A 22007-nucleotide genomic window follows, 5' to 3' on the forward strand; every position below is an offset into this window, starting at 1 on the left:
CAGTAGAAGAGCAACCGAACCGGACAGTTCCAGTGGTGGTGATATGACGTCCCTGTTGCTCAGATGCTCCAGGGCTGTTGGGCTGTGGCTGGTACGAGTTATAGGCGGCGGTATCATCAGGTATAGTTCCTGTCTTCTTCTTTTTCCTCTTTTTCTTCTTTTTCTTTCCCGCTTGCCTGCCTTGTGAATACAAGACATGGGTCTCTCGAGGCTGCTCACACATGCATTGCGCGGTATGATGCCTACTGGGAGCCAGGTTATATCTAGGTATTCGTATCAACCCAGCCTTTACACTCGGTTTAACTTGACCCGATGCACATTTCTGGGACCTCTACATACCTACCAGCGATATGTAACCAACTCACCAATCCATTAATGCATCCCTCGCCGCCATCCTGGAGGTACCCTTCTATTTCTGTCACCCCTCATCACACATTGGATCTGTTCCTCTCTCTAAGTCTCTCGACGATGACATGCTTTATATCAGCCTTTGGGCCTTCTCTAAACTTCTAGCCTATGTCCCAGCAGGACATCCATCTTCGACTTACCACGGTACCGGTACCCATGCACTTTCCGCCCACACCACCTTCCTCCCGCCGCTTACATAGTTGGACGTCCGAACTGTTTCCATCCGCCAATATTTAAGCCACATACGTCTCTGTGTTTTTCCTACATGTAAGTATTGATCACGACTCCCACGGTATGTATGGGCAGCAAAGTTCGTAATATGAAATACAGACGATGATTCCTACCTAGACATCGTCACCGCTAGTGCGCTCACACTCTACCTATCCAAGCTGGTGTCATGTTCAAATTTGGCCAAGGTTTGTTGGCCTTCTTCATTCCCGGAGATAGTTGGCAACATCCACCCACCATGCGTAGATCATTGCTGGTGAATATGTCGGTGAGAAGTATACGGGTATTCACCAGTGAAGGGAATGAAGGCCTTGCTATATAATTAGCTTTCTACTTCCAGTTCTGCATTCTTGGCTTCATGGCCCAGAACTCAATGACCAAGTACCTAGTTGAGAAAGAAGATGCAAAGATATTCTCAGAGACCAGCTCAGCCGTCCAAGGCATTCGACAACGATGAAGTTGCCCGTTCTGTGCAGCTGCTCTTGTTGCCTTCATTAAGGTAGGTGTCTAACGAAGTGAACTCGATAACAATAACTATTATAATACTTACACATCGGTCATATATAGACACGGGCCAAAGAGAAACCAAAAGAGAAAAAGGGAAAAAGTATAACAAGAAAAGAGCGTGCAAAAAAGTTTGACTGAAGCGTGATTCGAACACGCGCCTCTTTCGAGACTAGAATGCACCTCACACTTAATTGAGTGAAGAAGAATTTTGTGGTTCTTGAGTCTAGCGCCTTAGACCGCTCGGCCATCCAGCCATTGGATTGTAGATTGATGAAAAACAGGGATGTAGCAGGTGTACAAGAATACCATTCCAACTTAATACCAGTGCACCACCCACCTACCAACTATATATGTACCCTTCGGATGATTTGGTGGTGATCACTTATGTAAGCAGATAGATTAGACCAATCAGAGCCGCGCCGGGCGCCCCGGCTCATGGCGCAGGTGGCCGAGTGGCTGTCACAGGTTGACATTGGCTATATAGTGTGCATTCCGAGTTCTGCCTTGCAAGCAGAACATCGTCCTATCTTTTGTAGGTTTGGCCGTCTGGGCATATGCACCCCAGCCTGTCACAGTGGCCGGGATAGCTTCACCCGGCTCAACGGCGCTCCATTGAAGGACCATTATATAAAGAAGGCCTCCCCGGGCCTTCTAATATCCGGGTTCTTCAGCAAGCAATAGCTATCACAATCTACCAGTACCTTTCGGCTACTACTCCGTTACTCCATTGTTCTATCCCAGCGATAATACTCCAGTGCTTGTAACGGTTCGTCACAGTGGTGCCAATTCAACTTGCATCCTTGGGAGGTTTTATTCGTCAGACTCTTTAAATTTGAGATAAATGGAAAACTTTTGCCAAGTTTCTGTCTGTCCCTCAAGATGTGCACTCGAGTGGCTCGGGAAGCTCGTTTTGGTTGGCGACAGACGGCCAAAGAGAGTCCACGTCAATCACCATCCGTTTGCAATGAAACCTCAACTTACTTGGGATTGGACAAACCAACGTAGCCACGATGAACTTTGCTTTTCTTTCTTTCTTTCTGTGCTGTTCACATGAAAGCAAAACCTTCCCTTCTGGCTTCTTCCCTTCTTTGATCCAGCATCTTGTCTCTTCAGTTTGAGGAATCCGGCCGCGAATAAGACATTAGTGTTCATTGCCATATGTAGCCGAAGTACACAGCAAGAACAGCAGACTAAGGACAAACGATAGTTGACAGATCTATAGACACGGTTGATCATAGCTATACCGGTAAGTGTCCACTTGAAGCCCAGAAAACTCCAACGTTCTCCCTCGCTAACCGGTAACCGTCGGTAACAAAAAAGACCATGAGCTTGCTCCGCGCCTTTCTTTTCCGCTACCTACCTCAGCGACAACTACCCAACCCCAATCGCTTGGTGTCAGCAGGAAGGCTAAGAGCACCAGGACTCAGTGCGAGACTTCCTCTTGCAACTGGACTCTGGCATTATGTCGGGGACTCAACGCAGTGGAATAGATTGAACTCAACCAAGGCCAGCCAGCCGAACGACAAGAAGAGGAAGCCTAGACTGACAAAGGAAGAGGATGAGGAAAGAAGAAAGAAACGGGAGGAAAGGAAAAAGAAGCAGGAGGAAGCTGTCAAGAGGTTCAACAAGTTCATGGGCAAAAGAAAGCTCAAGGATTGGCAGAAACTGTGCAAGACCATTGGCCTGAAGGGGGAGTTTAAGAGTATTCAGAGTTGTCGGGAGGTATGTATTCTGTCTGTGTTGTTGAGGGAGTTTTCTGTCCTCTCTTTGATGAAGCCCATTCCAAGAACCAGTTATCACTAACATCTTTCGAACAGGCGATCGAAGGCGTGCATGTCAACATCTATGATGTCCTCGACGCCGACAGGATCAATCAAGCTGGAGGGAAGAGATTGCCACGACGCTTCAGCACCCCTTATGAGCTGTCGGAGTACACCAAGCGAGGGGAAAAATTTTACCCGAGAGAGGAGGTCAAGAAGGGCGAGCCGGAGGAGGCGTTGTTGAAGCATATCCACAACCCGCGATTGGATGAGGAGCGGCAGAAAAGGAAGGAGGAGATGCGGAAGAAGAATGAGGAGGAGGAGAAGATGCGGAAGAAGAAAGAGGAGGAGAAGATGCGGAAGAAGAAGGAGGAAGAGGAGAAGATGCGGAAGAAGGAGGAGGAGAAGATGCGGGGGAAGAAGGAGGAGGAGATGGAAACCAAGGCTGCAAACGAAACCTCCTGAATGAATCGACATCTTGTGAGCCAGAAGAGGGGATGCAGAGATATGGGGTTGGTTAGAACATGGCATGCACACAAAGGCAAAGCTCGGGAATACAAATTGTTTGCCAGAGAAACGTTCACTGAACCTCCAAGACAAGTTGATTGGCTCTTTGCAGCCCAAAGGCCTGAATTACCCTTACTCTCTATGTCCTGCACTATTTTACCACAAGCAGCATCATCAACACAGAGCACAGTAAACACCATGCTCACACCTAACTCCTGATCTCCCACATCCTGATCTTGCCCACATCGTTACCCACCGCCAACACATCCCCACCATTCTGCTGGCTGAACGCCACAGCCGTAATCCTGCCCAACGGCGTCTGCTCCGTAGGCCAGTTCCTATACACGGTGCAGCTAGGCAAGTGCACCAGCCTCAGCGCGTCCTTCTTATGGAAGCTACCAAAAGCCAACAGCTGACCGTCCGGCGCGAACGTCACCACGGAGATGGGCGTCGTGAGATGCTCAAACGTCCTCTGCGGGGTGGGGATGCTCTTGATCTGCACCGTCTCCTCCGACGAGCCACTCTCCTTCTTCACAGACTCAACCAGCTCGTTACGGTCGTAAATGTTGAGAATACCGCTATTTGAGCCAACAGCCACCCAGCGATCACCGCCAAGCTGGCTAGGGCCGGTACCCTTCTGCCCGCCCAGCGCAATCACCGTGCCGCCGATCGAGCCCTCGTCACGCCAGACGCCGACGGTGCGCCGGCTGAGCATGCTCCACTCGGTGACCTGGCCGTTCTTGCCGAGGATGGACAGGCCGTTGCCGTTGCCCCACCAGGCGAAGTCGGAGATGCCGCCACGGCCGTTGGTGCGCGCCTGCGCGATCCACTGCATCGTGCGCACGTTGACGATGTTGATCATGCCGCCGCCCTTCTTCTCCGAGGCAATAAGCGCCAGGTAGCGACCGCAGGGGGATGGGCGGAAGTGCTCCATGGTGCGCTGCTCGCGCTGGTGGCCCTGGATCTGGGTGACCTTCTTGACGGCACCCGAGGATAGGTTCCAGCTGTGGAAGTAGCGCCGGCGACCGGCGAAGATGATGTCGTCGCCGTCGGGACCCAAGAACTCGGAACGACGAAGGTCGGTGCGCTTGACTTGCACCGAGGTGAGGGCCGGGTTCGGGACCGGGTGCGCCGTCGGGTCGACCTGGTGCAGGTACATGACGGAGGAGACGCTGCACGAGAGCAGGATGGGGTGCTTGGGGTGGAAGGACAGCGAGCTGACGGACTGCTTGTGGATGTCGGGGATGTCGCGCGAACGCTGGATGTCGATGGTCTCAGGGCGCAGCTTGCGGCGCTTGCTGCCACGGCCGTCATTGCTGGCGTTGAAAGAGTTGACGTCGCGGAGGAAGGTCTCGAGAGGGAGGGCGGAATCGATGTTGTCTTCGGCGTCGCTGTCGTCCTCGGAGGACGAGCCGGCGGCTGAGGATCTTCTCCTGCGGCGCTGGCTGGCGGCCGAGGATTCCTTGGCCCACTCGGGAAGGGGGTATAGTCGGAGGTATTGCGAGCGCAGGCGGCGCGCGTACTCTGTTCCGTTCACGACATCCTCCTCTTCGGACTGACGCAGCTTGCGCAACCGCGAGGCAGCCGCAAGGGATACTGTCAACCGCTCGTCATCGCTGTCCTCCCACGCTGGGGGCTCCTCCTTTTGCTCGTAAGCCTCTAGTGCTGAGGGCGCGGCCTCTGCCTGCTTCTTGTCGCCGGGGACACCAGTATCGAATGCGAACAGGGCATTATCATCGACGTGTTCGAGACCGGTGGTATCATCTTGACCGTCGGCCTTGACGAGGGCCTTGGAATCGGTAAGATCGGCGAGGAAGTCGTCGCGGAAGAGCTGGGCGCGGAATGTGTCGTTGTTGCCCAAGACAAATCGTTCGAGGTCTTCTTCGTCGGAGTCCTTTTCGTCAATCTCGTACTTTTTCCTGGGGTCGGCAATCGAGTCCATATCGGAGTCGTCCTCCTCATCTTCGTCTACCGACATATCGTCGTTGTTGTGCATCTCCTCATCGCTCTCCTCGTCAAACCCGACGAACTCGTTCTCGTCGGCGACCTCGTCTTTTGTTTGAGGCGCCATGGCGTTATGTGTTGAGAGTGATCGTGCAAAGTCCGGGAACAGGAATTTGCTTGTGAGATTCGTTCGTAATTAATGGGGTGGAATTGGACAGAAGTGCCACGGCCGGTCGCTAGGGTTCTGGTTTGTTTGACGTTGGGAACTTTTTTTTTCGTTATCAGCCTTGCAGATTGCAGATCTCGCTCCACTTAAACCAGACCCACTTATTATCACTAACAAGCAGCCTTATTCGAGGTAGGTACAAGCTCGAAGTACCCTTTCTAACGTGTGTATTCGAGGCTTCAATACCACTTCACTTTTAATGTTTCTGTGACGAAAATTGCAGTTCAAGTAAACCAGATACATAGGACGCCCATAGAGTCCAAGGCATTTGAGGCGAGTAGTTACGGAGCCATAACTTGCCGTGAAACCGGGCGGGCCATGTCACTTAAGCATACCGACGGAAGGCATGCATGAAAATACCTGGTAGTTGGGTTATCTATGAAGTTGACAGCCACGTCTTTATCCTCTTGATCGCAATCCCATATTTCATGTTGCAAGATTGCTATGACATCTTGGGTGCTTAGCTCAACAACAGAGCATAGCTAAAACCCACCACACATAGCAAGTCAAGAACATCCTTGCAGCTCGCCAGCCCAGCACCACTACCGGCATCTGGCGTCTCAATAACTGTCGAATCGCCAGGGGCAAAAAGAACACCGAGCTCGTTGGTGTCTGTCCAATCGATATCCTCGGGCGCTAGAAGCGGGTTATCGAGTGCTTGGCAAGACGGGCGGTCCTCCCTTTTGCTGATGCTGTTAGTCACGGAGATGGGGAGGTCGAAAATGGTGTAGTGATCCTCGCCGTTGAGTCGAAAGCTCTGGCGAATAGAGATCTAGTCAAAATTGTTAGTAAGAAGGCTTTTATGGAAGCTTTGCGCATACTTTGTGTCAAACTCACATTGTAGCTGCCACGGTCACTCCCGCTGCCACCATCACCAACCATGCAGTCAGGCCATGTCCACCTGACATGCTTCACGGTGCTACCGGGCTCGGAGAGCATGATATCACCAAGTGTGGCATTGTTGGCCGACGCAGTGCCGTTGGTGATGGTGAAATTGCGGCCCGTGTCGTAGCTGTAAAGGAAGATGTTGATGTTGTAGATTTGGCTGGAAGCGTCTTCGTCGTAGGGCGGCAGAGGAAGCTTGCCGTTGGTGGAGACATCCAGTGCAATCTCGATATTATCTACACAAGTCATGGCTTATTAGCAGCGGATCCTCAAGCAATTTGCCAGCGGTTAGCCGGGTACTAATGGGGTACTAACCTCCGCCAAGAGGCGTGTCCGGCTGGGGAGAATCAACAACGACAAAACCAGGAGTGTAAATCTGGCCGTTGCTGATGGTAAAGTTGCTCGCAAGACCTTTGGTTGCGAAGAGCGCCGCAGCTGCAAAAGCAGCGAGAGACGTTGACTTTGCCATTTCAAATTCGCGTGAAGTCACGATCTTGGCGGCTGGTTAAGGTACAATGTTCGGATGAGAAAAGAGAGCTGAGAATGAGCTTGTCAAAGAATAAACCGGACAGCAACTGGGCGTATCCCGGATGGAGAGACAGCTAACGAGACTGTCGAATGTAGACAAGATCTTCAGATCAGGATTCTGGAAAAAGAGAGAAGGAAGAATATGGGAAAGGGAAGCACGTGTATAATAAGGAAACCAAAGGCATCCAGGATACCGCCGCGAGATTGAAATTGCACCTTGAGATTGGTGAGGAGTGACTAACGGAGTCAAGCCAGGGGAAAGGCTTCTCTCATTCCCACATAGCTGGGTCTGTCATCTGAAAGCGATGAAGGTGTGTGGGGATATCGGGTGTTTCCCAGGCCCTGAATCCTGAAGCCATTTCCACTTTGGCCGCTTGGTCCAAAAGTGAAAAGCCCGAGTCCCGAAAACATGTCAGATCTGGAAGACAAAGACGGGGTTGACAGCTTCTTGTATTTAAGATCGACATGCGCAGTCTGATCGCCGTTTGGGTGTGGAAGGGTCCCCCACAGACGGGACTGATCGTTCATGTTGATATAGTAAGAAATAGGTTGTGGTTGTGAGAAGAGGAGAAAAGTTGACGGGAAGAAGACGGACGGGATGGAAATCATGCATGCAATTGACTTCTCGCGTGTTTCATGAACTTCGCTTCGAATTCTGGAAAGCATGGACCCCTGGACGGCCCATTTCCCGGTGGGGCTCGCCAAGAAGGGAAGAAGGCCCGCTTCTGCCGGACGAGCCGACCAATCATGCCCGCTGTTTTCCATCCAGTCTTCCAGAAGGGCAACATGAACGAAAGCGGCAACCAACACGCGAATTGAAGTCTTCGACCTTGCACAGACCACGTCCGGAGGTTACGGCGTCTATGATTGTTCCGATGGACGCCGAAACCGAAGCCGTTCTCGGGTATGTTTACGCCCGGCTCCGGATATGAACGGTCTTGGCCCGGAACAGGCCCCGGGGCTTGGCGCTTGGCATATCCCCCTAGTGTCGATAGCACGCCGCGTGAACAAGCACCTTCCTGAACGAGAGAAGTCGCAAATAATGGCGCCGATCAATTAAACAAACTGTGCTGTCGAATACTGCCCCAGAACGGTTAAGTTGTCTGCTGCAACACAGCAACCGGCAAACCGACTTGGGGAAGTTTAACTGTCAAGATGCCATGGACTCCGTACTGTCTCCTACGGGTTGTCATTGACCAACCCTGGTTGATATTCAATTCAGCCCTTCTTATCTTATCGTCAGGCATTCTTTCGAAGGGCGTGCAAACTAAACGGCGGGGGTGGGGTCCACATTAGCAACTCCAGCAAATGGCATCGCGAGTTTCGCCCAAACATCAGCTTATCCCATGGTCATTTTAACCAACAACACAACATCAGATATCTCTTGGTAACAGCGATTTGGCGTCGATCCGCCACCGAACAGTCAGATATCCCGGCGGCTAAAACACATATAAAAATCGGGTTTTGCTGATCTGGAAGTTTTGCATCCCATATCTGTTGAGTATCTCTCGTCATTGTCGTTTTCAGTTTTCAGTATTCACTTCACTACCTGTACCGGTGATCTTTTCAAATTGCGGTTAGGCCTGGAAGAGCTTAAAGATCTTTGACCAAAAACCAGGTACCTGAAGCCACCAACAAGGAGACAACCAGTTGATTTGCGGAATCCTACACTCTCGATCCGCTCTCAGACGCAAAGTCAACAGACACCACCATGGCATCTCGGCAACGCCTCCTTAGCCGGGCCCACCATGTCAGCTCAGCCCTACTGGGCTCGCGACTCAAGTGTGCTCGCCAACCCGGTTTCAACACAGTTCAGCGCCGTCTCAGAAGCACAGACTCTCAACTTGCTAGCCTTCTCAAGGTCTCCCCTGAAGTTGCCGACGCCCTGGCCACCAACAAGCCCGTCGTTGCTCTAGAGTCCACCATCTACACCCATGGCGCCCTCGGAGACGACTTGTACCTCGAGGATATCGTTCGCAAGAATGGAGCTGTCCCTGCTGTTTGCGGTATCCTGGCCGGTGTGCCTACCGTTGGTCTAAGCACTGCGGAGGTGGAGCGTATGGTCAATGAGGGTGCAAAGAAGGCCTCTAGACGCGATCTTGCCTATCTGGTTGGAAAGGTAATTCAGTCACTACGCGGTCCAGTACCTGGTTTGTAATTGCTAGGCATATTATGGCATGCTAACCTTCGGGTTTATACAGGGCCTTACTGGAACCAAGATCCACGGTGGTACCACCATTTCTGGAACCATGGTTCTCTCCAGACTCGCCGGTATCCGCGTATTTGGCACCGGCGGTCTCGGTGGTGTTCACAAGGGCGGTGAGAACTCAATGGATATCTCGGCCGACTTGACCGAGCTTGGAAGGACTCGCGTCGCCGTAGTAAGCAGTGGCTGCAAGGGCTTCCTCGATATTCCTAGGACCCTCGAGTTCCTTGAGACCCAAGGAGTCCTGGTGTCTACGTTCGCAGACGGACGTCAAGGCAACGTTGACTTCCCTGCCTTCTGGGCCCGTGACAGCGGCATCAGGAGCCCTTCGGTGGTCCAGACCGAGGCCGAAGCTGCGGCCATGATCTATGCCCAGGAGCAGCTCAACATTGAGACCGGTCTTCTCCTGGCCAACCCCATTCCGGAGGAGCATGCCATTTCCAGGAAGGACATGGAGCACGCCATCAGCATTGCCGTGCGCGAGGCGAACGAGAAGGGTTTCGGCGGCGCTGAGAACACACCGTATATCCTCAAAAGAATCAGGGAGCTGACCGAGGGCCGCAGTGTGCCTGCCAACAAGTACTTGGTTCAGTCAAACGTTGAGCGGGCCGCCAAGGTAGCAGTGGAGCTCAGTAAGCTTATGGACGGCGGCTCCCGCTCCTCATCTCAGGCTGCTGCGTAAGCACCTTGTCACAACCTCCATAAGCCAGCCAAACTATACACCTTATTAACGTAAGAGTTGATCAGGTTTACAATTCAGTCCCCTGGAACTCCTGGAACTCCCAAAGTGAAAGTAGAGATCAAGCCTGAGCCTTCCAAGGTCACACAACAGCAAAAGGTAAGGCCTAGCATTGGTTTTCAGTAATTGTATGCCCTTTCAGTAACTTGCCGTGTCACTGACCTGATAATCCACCTACCTTGCACAGTCCAATACGGCTGACATCCTTGTTGCTGGCTCGGTCGCCCTCGATCTGAGCTGTGACTATGCCGGCGGTGTCGATGCCGAAGGCAACAAAGCAATGTCGCCTTTGGCCCACGTATCCAATCCCTCCCACATCACCCAGTCCGTCGGTGGTGTAGGCCACAATGTAGCCCTTGCCGCCCACAAAGTCAGCGAGGAGGGCAAAGTCAGACTCTGCAGCATGGTCGGTGACGATATGTAAGTCGGCCTTTCCCTTCCTTTTCCACTCAGGCATGTGAAGTTAGAATCTCACACTCGCGCAACACCAGCGCTGGCGCCACTGTCCTCGCCAACCTCGAAGCCTCCGGTCTCGACACCACCTGCATCCGTAAGCTCGGCCGGGAATACCCGTCCACGCGCACCGCCCAATACGTGGCAGTCAACGACGCCGACAAGAACCTCGTCATGGCCATGGCGGACATGGCCATCTTCTCCAACCACTCGTTCCCCACCTACTGGAACTCCGCCGTAGCCGCCACCAAGCCCAAGTGGCTCGTCGTCGACGGCAACTGGGCCGAAACCGACATCCAGGCCTGGATCGAAGCCGGCCGGAAGCACGGTGCCCGCGTGGCCTTTGAGCCCGTCTCAGCCGCCAAATCCGAACGCTTGTTCGCCACTCCCAAACGCGGCGGCCAGCTGCCTCTGCGTCTCTTCCCCAACGCCAGCGTCGACCTCGCCTCGCCAAACCAGTACGAGTTACAAGCGATGCACAGCGCCGCGACGAGAAACGAGTACTTCACGCACAGCTGGTTCGAAGTGATCGACTCGTTCGGTATGCACGGCTCGCGGGACAAGTTCGTCCGGCTCACCAGCGCGGAGATCACCGACATGGGCCTGCCGCAGCAGAATATCCAGCTGCTGCCGTACATCCCGACCATCATCACCAAGCTGGGGTCCAAGGGCGCGCTGGTGACCATGTTGCTGAAGCCCGGCGATCCGCTGCTGAAGGACGTGCATCATGCGCCGTATATCCTGGCGAGGAACTATAATGATCATCCGTATGTGGGCGGAGTGTACATGCGGCTGTTCCCGCCCGTGGAGACGGTCAAGGATGTGGTTAGTGTTAATGGTGTTGGGGATACGTTTTTGGGTGTCTTGGTGGCGGGGCTGGCGATGGGTGGACGGGTTGAGAACTTGGTGGATGTGGCGCAGCGGGCGGCGTGTTTGAGTCTGAGAAGTCATGAGAGTGTTAGCATGGAGTTGGTGGGGTTGAAGAGTGAGTTGAGGTTGGCGGTGGAGAGGGAGGAGTAGAGATTTCAGAGTTGATTTTATGAGGAGGGGATGGGAGGAATCTACAAAAGGCGACTTGATGCTTTCTGGAGGACATCCGATTGCGTTGGGTTATGATAAGAAAAAGAAATGGGATTCCGTTTGTCTAACAGGGAACTTGGCGTTTGAACGGAATAAGTTGAACGTCAAGCCGAGCGCTTCTTTGCCCTTCTACAACAACCTGAAGAGACAATGAACAACACGAGAAGAATCTTCATGTGATGGATCCCCTTCTCGTATAGCTTCATTCGAGTGTCTCCTTTCGACTGCTTCATCTGAAGAGGGCTCGGACGTTCGAGGAGGGTTTACGCTAGGGCTGCTAGCGTAGGAATCCGGGGAAGGTCTTGGCAGACGGAGACAAAGAACCCCTTCGAGCTCTAGCTTCGCCAATCCTTCCCTAAACAGGCTTTCCCTTTCTCCAAAACATCTTCCCCTCACTGTCACATCACCAAGGTCTTGTCCCATCCACAACCATTCAGACCTCTGGCTCCAGACCTCGGTAGCTTGCGCACATGCGGGCCAAGATCGTGTCAATGATGCGGGGGAAGCCATGGCATGCGACCCTATGAGGCTCTTGGCAGTTGGGGGAGGACGATTGACGACAACCCCATTTCCAATAAAGGGTACGACGTGCCTTTCTAGGTTTGGTTACTGGTGGTGAACTTGATCTCCTTCTTACCTTCTGTTCTCCAGGCTTGCCGTTTAAGTCTACCCATTCTTGACTTCGACCACACACGACCATAATCATCACAATGCCTTTCCACAATGGCCTCCTCCCTCGCGAGGGCTTCAAGGGCGACACCCTCATCTCCCTAATCGGAAAGACCGCCTTCAATGCCAAACTCCTCCTTCCCCTCTTCCTCGCCGCCAAGTACACCAAGCGCGGCCAAGACCTTTCCATCCTGCACCCGACAGCCTTCAAGCGCATCAAGACCCTCCTCATCCTCGCCCTCATCGGGGCCGCCAACCGCTACCTGAACCGACGCGTCCTCAACAACGGCGTCTCCGACACCTACGACTGGGCGCGCGAGATTGTCCTCATCACCGGTGGCGCCGGCGGCATCGGCGGGGAGATGGTCAAGCTCTTCGCGGAGAAGGGGGTGCGGGTCGTCGTCCTCGACATACAACCCCTGACCTTCAACGCCGGCCAAAACGTGCACTACTTCAAGTGCGACCTGACGAACCGGGCCAACGTGGCCTCGGTCGCCCAGGAAGTTCGCAAGAAGGTTGGCGACCCGACGGTGCTGATCAACAACGCGGGCGTGGTGCAGGGCCGCACGGTGCTGGAGACCACGGAGAAGGACCTGCGCTTTACCTTCGACGTCAACCTGTTCGCGCACTACTACACCTCGCAAGAGTTCCTGCCGTACATGATCAAGCGCAACCACGGCATGGTGGTGACGGTGGCCAGCTTCGCGTCCTGGGTGTGCGTGCCCAACATGGTGGACTACGCCGCCTCGAAGGCGGCCGCGCTGTCGTTCCACCAGGGCCTGACGGCCGAGCTGCAGAGCACGTACAAGGCACCCAAGGTCAGGACCATCGTGGTCAACCAGGGATACACCAGGACACCGCTGTTCGAGGGGTACCAGAACGATTCGCCGTTTATGATGCCGCCGCTGGAGCCGGCGACGGTGGCGGAGGCGGTGGTTAGGAAGGTGTTGACGGGCGAGAGCGGCCAGGTGGTGGTGCCCAAGACGGGGAACATCATAAGCGCACTGGCGGCCTTCCCGCTTTGGTATCAGACGCGGTTGAGGGCGAAGAATGTGACGATTATGAGCCAGTTTAAGGGCAGGAAGGTGGTCAAGGATCTGGATACGTTTTATGAAGGGAGGGAGAAGGGGAAGGATGCGAAGGGCGGGGATGGGCCGGAGGCTAGCACTGTGCTTGTTTAAGGGGGTTTGAGCTTCTTTCTGGTTTTGAAGATGTGACCGAAATTTGTAAACACATTTATTTCTTAGGGCCATTAGCGCGAGAGCGTGGTACATAATTCAAACATACCTCCATTGTACACAACTTCCCAATACGCGAACACCGCAGCCGGTCCCCTTCACAAGCGAGACACAACCTAACCCTCTACCCTACTTCTGGCCTGGATGGTAGGTGACGGAGGCAAGAGCTCGGGAGGAGACACTCATTCTTTCCTTGAGCAAAATGTCCAGCGACAAACAAAAAATCTCTGCAAAGGTATTTCAAACAGCTTCATCCAAAATCCTCCTTGTCAATTTGTAACAACCTTTCGCTTTATTGTGCAATGATATCACCGAGTGTCCAACCACCACGTCGTCCATCTTCTCAGACCTCATCACCACTTCGACGCTACCTTGCCCATGTTCTCTTTCCGACTTGATGTACTCCATCAAAAAGATCCCTCTGTCTCCAAATTCGGTCTGGTTCGTGTTCTCCGACACGAAGGGCACCATGAAATAAGTGCACCAAAAAGTGCGAAAAAAAAAAAAAAAAAAAAAAAAAAGAAGTGGAAAGGATCGTGTTTCGAACGTGGGACGTATCGCAACTGGAAAGGAGTAGAAGAGCCTTATTGATGCGTAGCCGGAAGACACCAGCTGGTAATACTACTACAGCGCAGCACCAAGCCCTTTGACAACATAACAACCTAAGGTATGCTGGCATGGGTACACACCACGCTGTAGCCCCGGGAATTTAGCAAGCTACACTCTACGCCGCTCGGCCACATGTCCCTTTCCTGGGGGTTTTTGTATACATGCAGAAAGTTCTGGGTTATAAACCTCCATATCACTTTAATTCCACTTGGAAAATTCACGCCACGCAGGTACTTCGTACCTTCCACCTTACAAGCATGTTTTGGATTTGGACTAAGATCTTTTTTCTCCCTTTGAGTAACATGAACTCCATTGCATTATCGAAGCAAGCAAGCCATCCCTCGCTCAACCTCAGTTTCAAACAGTTCACGCCGGGACCACTCATACACTAAATGTGCTCGCGGGGGCAAACATATATTTGGCCTCTTCTTTTCTCTGACGTCCGCGAGTGTCATCGGCTTCCCTTACAAACCTCAGTACCGGGTGCCCGCACAATAGATGGCGGAACAGTCGTCATTCCATACCACGATGGTGGACCACATCCACGGCAGTCAACCTTCAAATCCTCGAGCGCAGTGTCTTGTGCAAGTTCTTGGTGCGGAAGCAACCAGACATCAAACAAGAGCAGGAGCGTTTGAAGGCGGGAGAACGACAAGCTCAAGTCCGACAACGCCGCGCTCCAGGCCGAGGTCAAGTCTTTTCAAGCGCGAGTTTCACGCCAAGAAGGACAAGGCCTACCGGGTTTCCAGTTAAAGTCCATGTGTCCTTGACCTGGGCGTTGACGATATTGATGGGGAACTCATCCTCGACTTCCTCCTCATTCTCCCCATCGGACTTCTCGCAGTACTCGCATGGAGGTATGACTGCTTACCTATGGCAGTTGGTAAGGCGAAGCAATGCGGGTCTTGCGTCAAGCGCGGCATCTTTGCAGTTTGCTGCCCGCTGCCCACTGCCCACTCTTTGCCAGGGCGGCGTTCAAGGTGGCATGGATTCATGTCATATTTTGAAGCAGAACTTGTTCTCCCCTCCTTTTCCGGCTGCACCGACATATTGGCGACCCATGGCTAGATGTTCGAGCCGCTAGTGATCAACTTGGTTATTGGTCCGCCCCATTCTTCATCCTTGACTTCACCATCATTTTCATGACCAGCGGCAGCCTGGCACCAATGAGACCCATTCGCTCACAACTGTCCTTACTCGACCACTGCGACCCATCTAACCAACTAACGTATGCCCTTCGATGTCCTCGTCCTCGGTGTCCTCGATGTCCTCGTCCTCGGTGTCCTCGATGTCCTCGACGACGATTGCCCTTCTTTTGGACTGGCCTCCCTCCTTCCTGGGCGCTCTTTCTCTGCTTCCCGCCAGCGTTCTGTCTTCCCTCTGATCGTGGTTGTTGGATTTGGTCTTCTTCGGCCACATCGACGGTGGCAGCCAATGATAGTGATGTTTCTAACATCTTGAACAGTTAAGCCTCTGGCAGCGTGTACAAGTTCCGGGATTTGTGGGATGGTGGCGGAGACGAGGACTTTCTTGTGGGTGGTGGTGTACCCTTTGTCGCCGGCTGTTTGGGTGTACTTGGATAGGTGGATTCTTGCCTCTGTCGTAGTCCTTGAACCTTGGGTGTCCTTGGTGATTCCGGTGCCAATGTAGATCAATGGACGAGACCCAGATCCGGCTTTCTGGAGGACCAACATGTAGCATGTAAATGCATCAGGGTCCGTTGGTCGATATTCTGGTAGATCCGTTAATTCCTCTAGGGTTGGTGGTTCGGACGACGATTCTAGTGAATTTTGCAACTCGGTGGCGAATTCCAGAGCCGTGCTCTCAACAGCCTCTCACCACGCAAGCATGGTCGGAAGGAGTTGCTTGATAAGCGTTTTCGGACCGAACGCCATATGGTATGCGTTGAATGTGTCGTTCAAGATTGCTGCTTCGAACTCCAACATTTTGATAACGTGCGTTCCTTCATCCTCGTCTTCGTTATCGTCCTCCTCACTATAGGATGGCGATCATAAGTGCAGGAGGGTCTGGCACACGGGGAAAGAGTCGTAATATGTTTTCGTAGCCGGGGCAATCGGCGGCCTTTGGGATGGTGCCGGTCTTTCAGCAGGTTCTGATTATCAGTCCAGAATTTCTTTTTCGCCTTGAAAGAAGGGATGAAATATCCGATTTCAGTGTTTCGATAACAACGAGTTCAGATGAAAAGGACGCGTCTAACTTCCTCGTTTGACGTTAGGTATGTTTTCTTCACCACGAGCTTTTCCTAATCAAGTGACTTTTTCTTCGACTTGGATATCTTGCCCTCCGCTGGTCTGATTTTTATTCCCCCCCTCGTCGCTTTCGCGGCACATTTATATACATTCGGTACCGGCATAGCAGGGTCTCGTCTCTTCAAGATCAATGATAGAGTGAACTGCATCACGCCCACAGCATGGAGAGGGGACAGATTCCAGAGCATAAGAGGGCATCGGAAGAGGAGAGAGGGAACATGGAGCCCGGAGAAGAGATGAGGGTCGTTGTCCTTGCAAGTGGGCTTGAAAAAAATCCTCCAATGGGACCATTTCGCGCATGTTGTGCCACATCCATTTTGACTCGTAGCTATCCGAGCTGGAGGCTGGATCAGAGTCTTCTGCTTCTTGCCCCTAGGGGCACGGGACGAAACCCGTAACGCCGAAATTGGTCAGCGGCTGCTGCTTTCGGTTTCCTTGAATTCTCGTTGATCGCTGCGACCGCGGCCTTGGGAACCCAGGCGTTGGTCTTCGAGGCCTTGACGCGGTGGCGGGGGCACATACACTCCTGCGTCTCACTCTGCCCATCATGCGCCCATATCGGGCGGGTAGATGCGAGTACCTTGGTTGTCCATTATTGGCTTTATGGAAAAGTCGTCTTCCAGACTCTCGATCTAGGTTTTGTATCCGGCTACGTCTCCCATGACTTGGTAGGCCACCAGTGTAGCCTGGGCGGTATGGACGTCGGGTTTCTTAGGCATCTTGTGAAGGGTGACCGTAAAAGCGTCCTTCTTGGCCTGGGCTTTGGTTTTGTCATTCTTGTAAGAACTAGCACCTGCTTGACGTACTTGTTTTGGGAGATGTGCTTGTTAGGGAGAGTCGTGGTGTTTGCTAGCATGGCGGCTGCGGCCTTTTTGTCAATGGAGCCAAAGACGTTGAAATAGATGCTTTTCTTCACGAGTTTAGCGCGAGTGAGGGTTTCGGCGCTTTTGCCGGTTGCTCCAGGGACCCCAAACTCCGGAAGCTAGAGATTTTGATAACATCACGCTACATCTACAAAGCGTGCGAGACAAGGTTGGAGCGGTTGATGTAGCGCCAGATTTCTACGAGGAGGGCTGTATGGTTGTATATAAAATTGGCCGTGTTCAAGGCCGTTCTCCTCGTCGGTGTTCGGCTGCGAGGTGGCTAGGGTGCCATGGTGTTTCATCAGAAAATGAAACAAACCTAGCAGTGGGTGAAAGAAACCCAAGACAACCTAAAAGACGAACAGGTAGGTAAGTACGGTCCTGCCTAAGACGACGGTGATAGTGACCAGATCGTTATTACTTCTAGGAGGAGGGGCGTTAGTGCTCTTTCCTATTGAAGACATCAAGCAGTTAACGGAAGGAACCACCCAGTTCAACGGAAAACAAACTGACCGAACTCTTTCTAGTTCAGTTTGCCAAGAATCCACGATCCCGTATCTACCTCACTAGAACGAGCTTTTATCCTAGTGCCTCCATCCTTCCACATCTCAAAAAGGCTCTTTGAAAAATACAACTCTCTTTCCAACCAGCTAATCAACCAGTCCCAAGACAGTCCCAAGGCAGCTCCAACTACTTATTACTACTACGAGACTACCAGCCTGCTGCCCTTGTGCCAACACGGAGATGACGGTGAAGAAGCCCCAGTGTTTGATAGTTATTTCACACCCAGGAGGAGTGAGAAAAGCTCACCGGTAACTTCGAAAGTCTTTATCTTCGCCTTCTTTTAGTCTTCCCTTCACCTTTTCTTCACCATCTCTTCATGTTGTCTTCATGCTGTCTTCACTTTCTCTTTACATTATCTTTCCATTTTCTTCACATTCTTCACATTCTCTTCATCGTCTCTTCGCCTTCCTTTCACCGGAGATCTGTCTGTTACACCAAGCAAACGCCAAGGGCGAAATGTCAAACAAGATATATATGGTTTATATAAGTAAAATTAAAAAGGTATCCAACTGCCTATGAGTCGTTACAATGCGACAATGCGACATGAACCGAACCAACTCCCTTCTGCCCGTTCAGAAGCCCCCACCTATTACCAGTCATCACTCATCGCTCATACCGCGGCAAGTACTCAATAGGCGGTGGACTCGAAGAATCCGACCTTGCTTGCTGTTCCTGTTCCCGTGACGGATCGTGTGCAGGTCCTGAGCCTGAGCCTGAACCCATCCCTAACCCCGGAACCGAAGTTGACGGACCGCCAACAACCATTACCGTCCCTACAGATCCAGATTGGTGATTGTTGTACGTATATTCCGGCACAATTTCCTCTTCGTGGCCCCCGCCGCTTCCGCTAGGAACACCGGGACCAGCGGCGGTATATCCGCCGCTGTGATAGTCTTCGTCATCCTCGAAGAACACGGGTGCCGAGGGTTCAAAAGCTGCGGGTGGGGCTGATGGCGGTGCGGAAGGCCCTGACCCAGCTCCAGAGGAGGAGCCAGCTGGTGTTACTGGCCCTCCGCCTTCGTCGGGGATATAATCTGCTGGGAACTCGGGTGGTGCGCTGGCCTCGGCTAGTAGCCGCCTCCGTTCGAGTTCTTGTTTATCTTCGGTGGCGCTTAGAGGGTGGTGGGAAGACCCTCGGGATATTGGCGGTGGTTGATCGAGCTCTTCGAGTGTTGGGGCAGATGGTAGGTCCTCTGCTGGTGTTGGTGTGTATTCCGGTACAAGAGTGTCCTCGAATGGTGGTGCTGTTGCCGGTGTGGCAGCTGGTGTCGGTACGTCGTCTTCTGCGTCGTAGATGTTGTCTCCGTTTAGTAGTAAGGACGAGTCCATGACGTAATTGGAGGTAGATGGTGAGGGTAGGGCGGCAGACGATGATGATGGTCCCGCTATTGATGGCTGGCTGGGTAGCAGGCGTTGTTCGGCACGTCTGATGCGCTCCTTTTCCGTGAGACTGTTCTCATCAGGTAGGTCGGGTGGTGGTATATAGTGTGGCGCGGGTATCTCTTGCTCTTGCGGTGATGAGTCGGGAACATAATTCCAATATGGTAGCTGGTGGACATGATCGTGTGGGTGAGTCGTTTGTGGAGGGCGCGATGCATAGTCGTCATCCGGGTTTGCCGACTCGGGACCGTATCCGTCATCGTCATGCATGCTATTCGGCCAACCACCCTTCTCGTTGTTCTCATTTCCCATGTAGCTGGGTCCGCCAGCGACAGATGGTGTATGTATAAGGCCGGGTCTTTGCAGACCCTTTCCTCGTAACCGGTTGCTGTCGGTTGTGCCGACAATGACCTCGTAGTATCCTGGAATGACCCCTTGTACCCTTTTGAGGTGATCTGTATCTAGGATACTTGTGCTCCCCGTCGCCCCCCACAATGGCAGTGTGTCAGCATTCTCGTAAGGATTTCTTATTACACCAGTGGCTCCCACCCGTGAACCGGAAGGCGCTGCACCTTGTAGATGATGGGCGAGCTTGCCGCCCAGGTCCACGATGACTTCGATATAGTACTTGAAACTAATCATCTCTCCCGGTGTACCTTTAATAGTAGGGAAAGAGTCCTCTGGTACTCGTACTGAAGTCGTCAAAGTGGCAGAAAAATTTAGCGGATCTGTAATAAGAGGCGCAAATGCCTGTGACAGATCCTTTCGAAACATGCTGCAGGAACCCGCAGACGACAGGGAAAGGCCGCTGAGACCCGTCCTGGATTTGGGGTAGTAATAGTCATCTGATTCCGCCCTTTTCCAATCCTCTTTGGAGAGCTGAAGCGGGGACGAGTCGATGCGCCCTTGTCTGAACAGTGTGACTATGACACCATGCATACTTTTGATTCTCTTGATGTGGTTAACCGATACTTTGACGGGTATCATGTCACCGGGTAGGGCTCCTCCTTTCAGCACCTCCACTGTCAACTTGATGGTTCTTTCGTCGGCAAAGGATATGCGCTTCCCTGTCATGGCGGACCCCACGATCGCTAGTTGGGTTGTCTCGCTATGTGCTCTGCTCGGGTGCGTGCTGAGACTCGCGGCACTATCACCACTGAGACTTCGCACATCGCTGTGTGAAACGCTCCGCGGAGTTTGGCTAAAGCTCTCTTGACCAACGTCATCGCCGACCACTGATAGAGAACCTTCGGTCGACGTGTCGTTTATCCTTGCCGATTCTCCGTCTGACAATGGTTCTGGTACATCAGCAGACAGGCGTTCCGAGGAAATCACCGAGCGCCCATCTCCACCGGCTGATCGTTTCTTCTTGCTTCGTTTCGCAATGGGTCGAAGGTCAACAGTCTGAGCCTTGGGAGGAGCAAGTAGTCCGACATCCAGCTTCTCGGCCAAGTAGATTTTGCGTTCGCAGCTAGTTGTTGGGGCCACCGATGTCGGCCGTGTTAGTGTTGCTGTGATCATGTAAGATATCGTACCACGTTCAAACTGGACAGTGTGTTAGCGACATTCATGTCGTCTGATTCAAGGGTGCTGGTACGCACATCGATGCTGCTGGGGAGGCCGTCTGCTGGGAAGAGCAGATCAAAGTTGAACTCGTATCTTCCGGGCTCCAGCCGGCCATCGGAGCTGAGAACCTGCTCGTCCTGAAACAGCGACGCATAGCCATTATAGTATTTCCTGCGCTCCCCTCGGCTGCTGAGGTTCTGAATTTCAGCTGGGCTTCGAACGGGCTCGTTATTTTGAGCGCCGGGTCCCTTGTAGACACGTACGTAGCCGTGCAGCAAAACGGTCAGGTGCGTGATGCGGACGGGCTTGACGACGGTCAGGACCACGGCGCCCTGGACATGTTCGCCGGCACTGTATTTGCGGTGAGGGTCGTCGGGCCGGATATGGAAGTCGGCGATATGGCGGGTGCGCGATCGGAGAGGGAGGATGTTGAGGCGCTTCAGGAACTTTTTGCTGGTCGAGTCGTCGGGCGCGGCGGCAGATGGTGTCTTGGATTGGGGGGATGGCGTCGCAGTTGCAGGAGCGGCGGCGGCGGCGGCGGCACTGATGCGGTCGGAGGAGTTCGAGAAGGGGCCCATCTATGCGTGTAGCGTCGAGGACGGGGACGTGGTTTGTTGTCGTGGAAGATGGAGAGGAGGCGGAAAGTAGGGGTGTGCCTTCAAGGCCGTCGCATTCGGGGAATCAGCGCAGGGCTCGAACCCGCATGCGCGACGGGCACAGGTTGGCGGCAGGTGGGCGGGGACTCGATTCAAGCGTGGGGATAAGGTATGTACGGGGACTTGAGTGCCGGTCGGTGTTGGTGGTGATGATGGTGCCGTGGTCGGGCGTCGTAGGTGGTGCCTCTGGTGGTAGGTGGCAGCCCTCGGGGCGTCCGGGCAGGTAGGTTGTCGCTACACCTGTGATCTGAAGGCACAGTCCACAGTCCACAGCAACCTTCAATGCCGGGCAATCGGAGTCGGACTCGTCAGAGTGAAATTGGGCGTGATGCCGGTGGTGCCCCTGACGCGAGTACAGACGGTTATCGATCGTTAAAGCCAAGAGATCTTTCAGTGACCGAGAAGGCTTGCGCTCTGGGGGTTGCATATGCCAAGGCTGGGACAGTGGACAAGCAACAGTGACAGCGACGGGCTGGACAGGAACGCCTGGAAGTTCCGCTGGGAAGTTGATGGGTTGTGCTTGGCTTGCCAAGAGATGTCGAAGAAGGGTGGACGAGGGTGGAGGTTGAGGAGTGGACGCCCACAGTGGATGCACCCATCCATTGCAGTGGATGTGACGATCAGAGAGGGGAATGGGGCCCGTGCGCTGCGGGAGAGGGTGCTCCAGCAGAAAGCTTGACTGTGGGCTTGCTCCCCAATCCAGCCTAGACTAGCCCTGCAT

General features: G+C 53.2%; 7 protein-coding genes and 1 non-coding gene across 8 annotated transcripts; 3 read left to right on the forward strand and 5 right to left on the reverse strand.

Annotated features, from left to right (window-relative positions):
- Nucleotides 1–1274: 1274 nt before the first annotated feature.
- SMAC4_13134 lies at nucleotides 1275–1397 on the reverse strand. Its single transcript has 2 exons — nucleotides 1360–1397; nucleotides 1275–1318 (listed from the first exon to the last, which is right to left on the reverse strand). It is a non-coding gene; the product is annotated as a tRNA-Leu (tRNA).
- A 755-nt stretch (nucleotides 1398–2152) lies between these two features.
- Nucleotides 2153–3368, forward strand: SMAC4_00399 (uncharacterized protein; the record flags this gene model as incomplete). Its single annotated transcript, XM_003351804.2, has 3 exons — nucleotides 2153–2389; nucleotides 2464–2865; nucleotides 2961–3368. The coding sequence occupies exons 2-3, from the start codon at nucleotides 2467–2469 to the stop codon at nucleotides 3366–3368; spliced, it is 807 nt and encodes a 268-aa protein (XP_003351852.1). The 5' UTR covers nucleotides 2153–2389; nucleotides 2464–2466.
- A 114-nt stretch (nucleotides 3369–3482) lies between these two features.
- On the reverse strand, nucleotides 3483–5601 carry SMAC4_00400 (uncharacterized protein). Its single transcript, XM_066089422.1, has one exon. The coding sequence runs from the start codon at nucleotides 5479–5481 to the stop codon at nucleotides 3619–3621; it is 1863 nt and encodes a 620-aa protein (XP_065945863.1). The 5' UTR covers nucleotides 5482–5601; the 3' UTR covers nucleotides 3483–3618.
- Nucleotides 5602–5787: 186 nt separating this feature from the next.
- On the reverse strand, nucleotides 5788–7591 carry SMAC4_00401 (uncharacterized protein). The gene is made up of 3 exons (XM_003351806.2): nucleotides 6781–7591; nucleotides 6418–6701; nucleotides 5788–6352 (listed from the first exon to the last, which is right to left on the reverse strand). Exons 1-3 carry the CDS (start codon nucleotides 6932–6934, stop codon nucleotides 6041–6043), a joined length of 750 nt encoding a protein of 249 aa, XP_003351854.1. The 5' UTR covers nucleotides 6935–7591; the 3' UTR covers nucleotides 5788–6040.
- A 735-nt stretch (nucleotides 7592–8326) lies between these two features.
- On the forward strand, nucleotides 8327–11411 carry SMAC4_00402 (uncharacterized protein; the record flags this gene model as incomplete). Its single annotated transcript, XM_003351807.2, has 5 exons — nucleotides 8327–9112; nucleotides 9195–9877; nucleotides 9947–10037; nucleotides 10126–10358; nucleotides 10430–11411. Exons 1-5 carry the CDS (start codon nucleotides 8705–8707, stop codon nucleotides 11409–11411), a joined length of 2397 nt encoding a protein of 798 aa, XP_003351855.1. The 5' UTR covers nucleotides 8327–8704.
- A 770-nt stretch (nucleotides 11412–12181) lies between these two features.
- Nucleotides 12182–13321, forward strand: SMAC4_00403 (uncharacterized protein; the record flags this gene model as incomplete). Its single annotated transcript, XM_003351808.1, has 1 exon — nucleotides 12182–13321. The coding sequence occupies one exon, from the start codon at nucleotides 12182–12184 to the stop codon at nucleotides 13319–13321; it is 1140 nt and encodes a 379-aa protein (XP_003351856.1).
- A 1881-nt stretch (nucleotides 13322–15202) lies between these two features.
- SMAC4_00404 (uncharacterized protein) lies at nucleotides 15203–15406 on the reverse strand (the record flags this gene model as incomplete). Its single annotated transcript, XM_003351809.1, has 1 exon — nucleotides 15203–15406. The coding sequence occupies one exon, from the start codon at nucleotides 15404–15406 to the stop codon at nucleotides 15203–15205; it is 204 nt and encodes a 67-aa protein (XP_003351857.1).
- A 2739-nt stretch (nucleotides 15407–18145) lies between these two features.
- On the reverse strand, nucleotides 18146–21773 carry SMAC4_00405 (uncharacterized protein). The gene is made up of 2 exons (XM_066089423.1): nucleotides 20666–21773; nucleotides 18146–20609 (listed from the first exon to the last, which is right to left on the reverse strand). Exons 1-2 carry the CDS (start codon nucleotides 21206–21208, stop codon nucleotides 18288–18290), a joined length of 2865 nt encoding a protein of 954 aa, XP_065945864.1. The 5' UTR covers nucleotides 21209–21773; the 3' UTR covers nucleotides 18146–18287.
- Nucleotides 21774–22007: the final 234 nt, after the last annotated feature.

The sequence above is a fragment of the Sordaria macrospora genome, chromosome 1 (genome assembly GCF_033870435.1).
Source record: "Sordaria macrospora chromosome 1, complete sequence".
NCBI classification, from domain to species: Eukaryota; Fungi; Ascomycota; class Sordariomycetes; order Sordariales; family Sordariaceae; genus Sordaria; species Sordaria macrospora.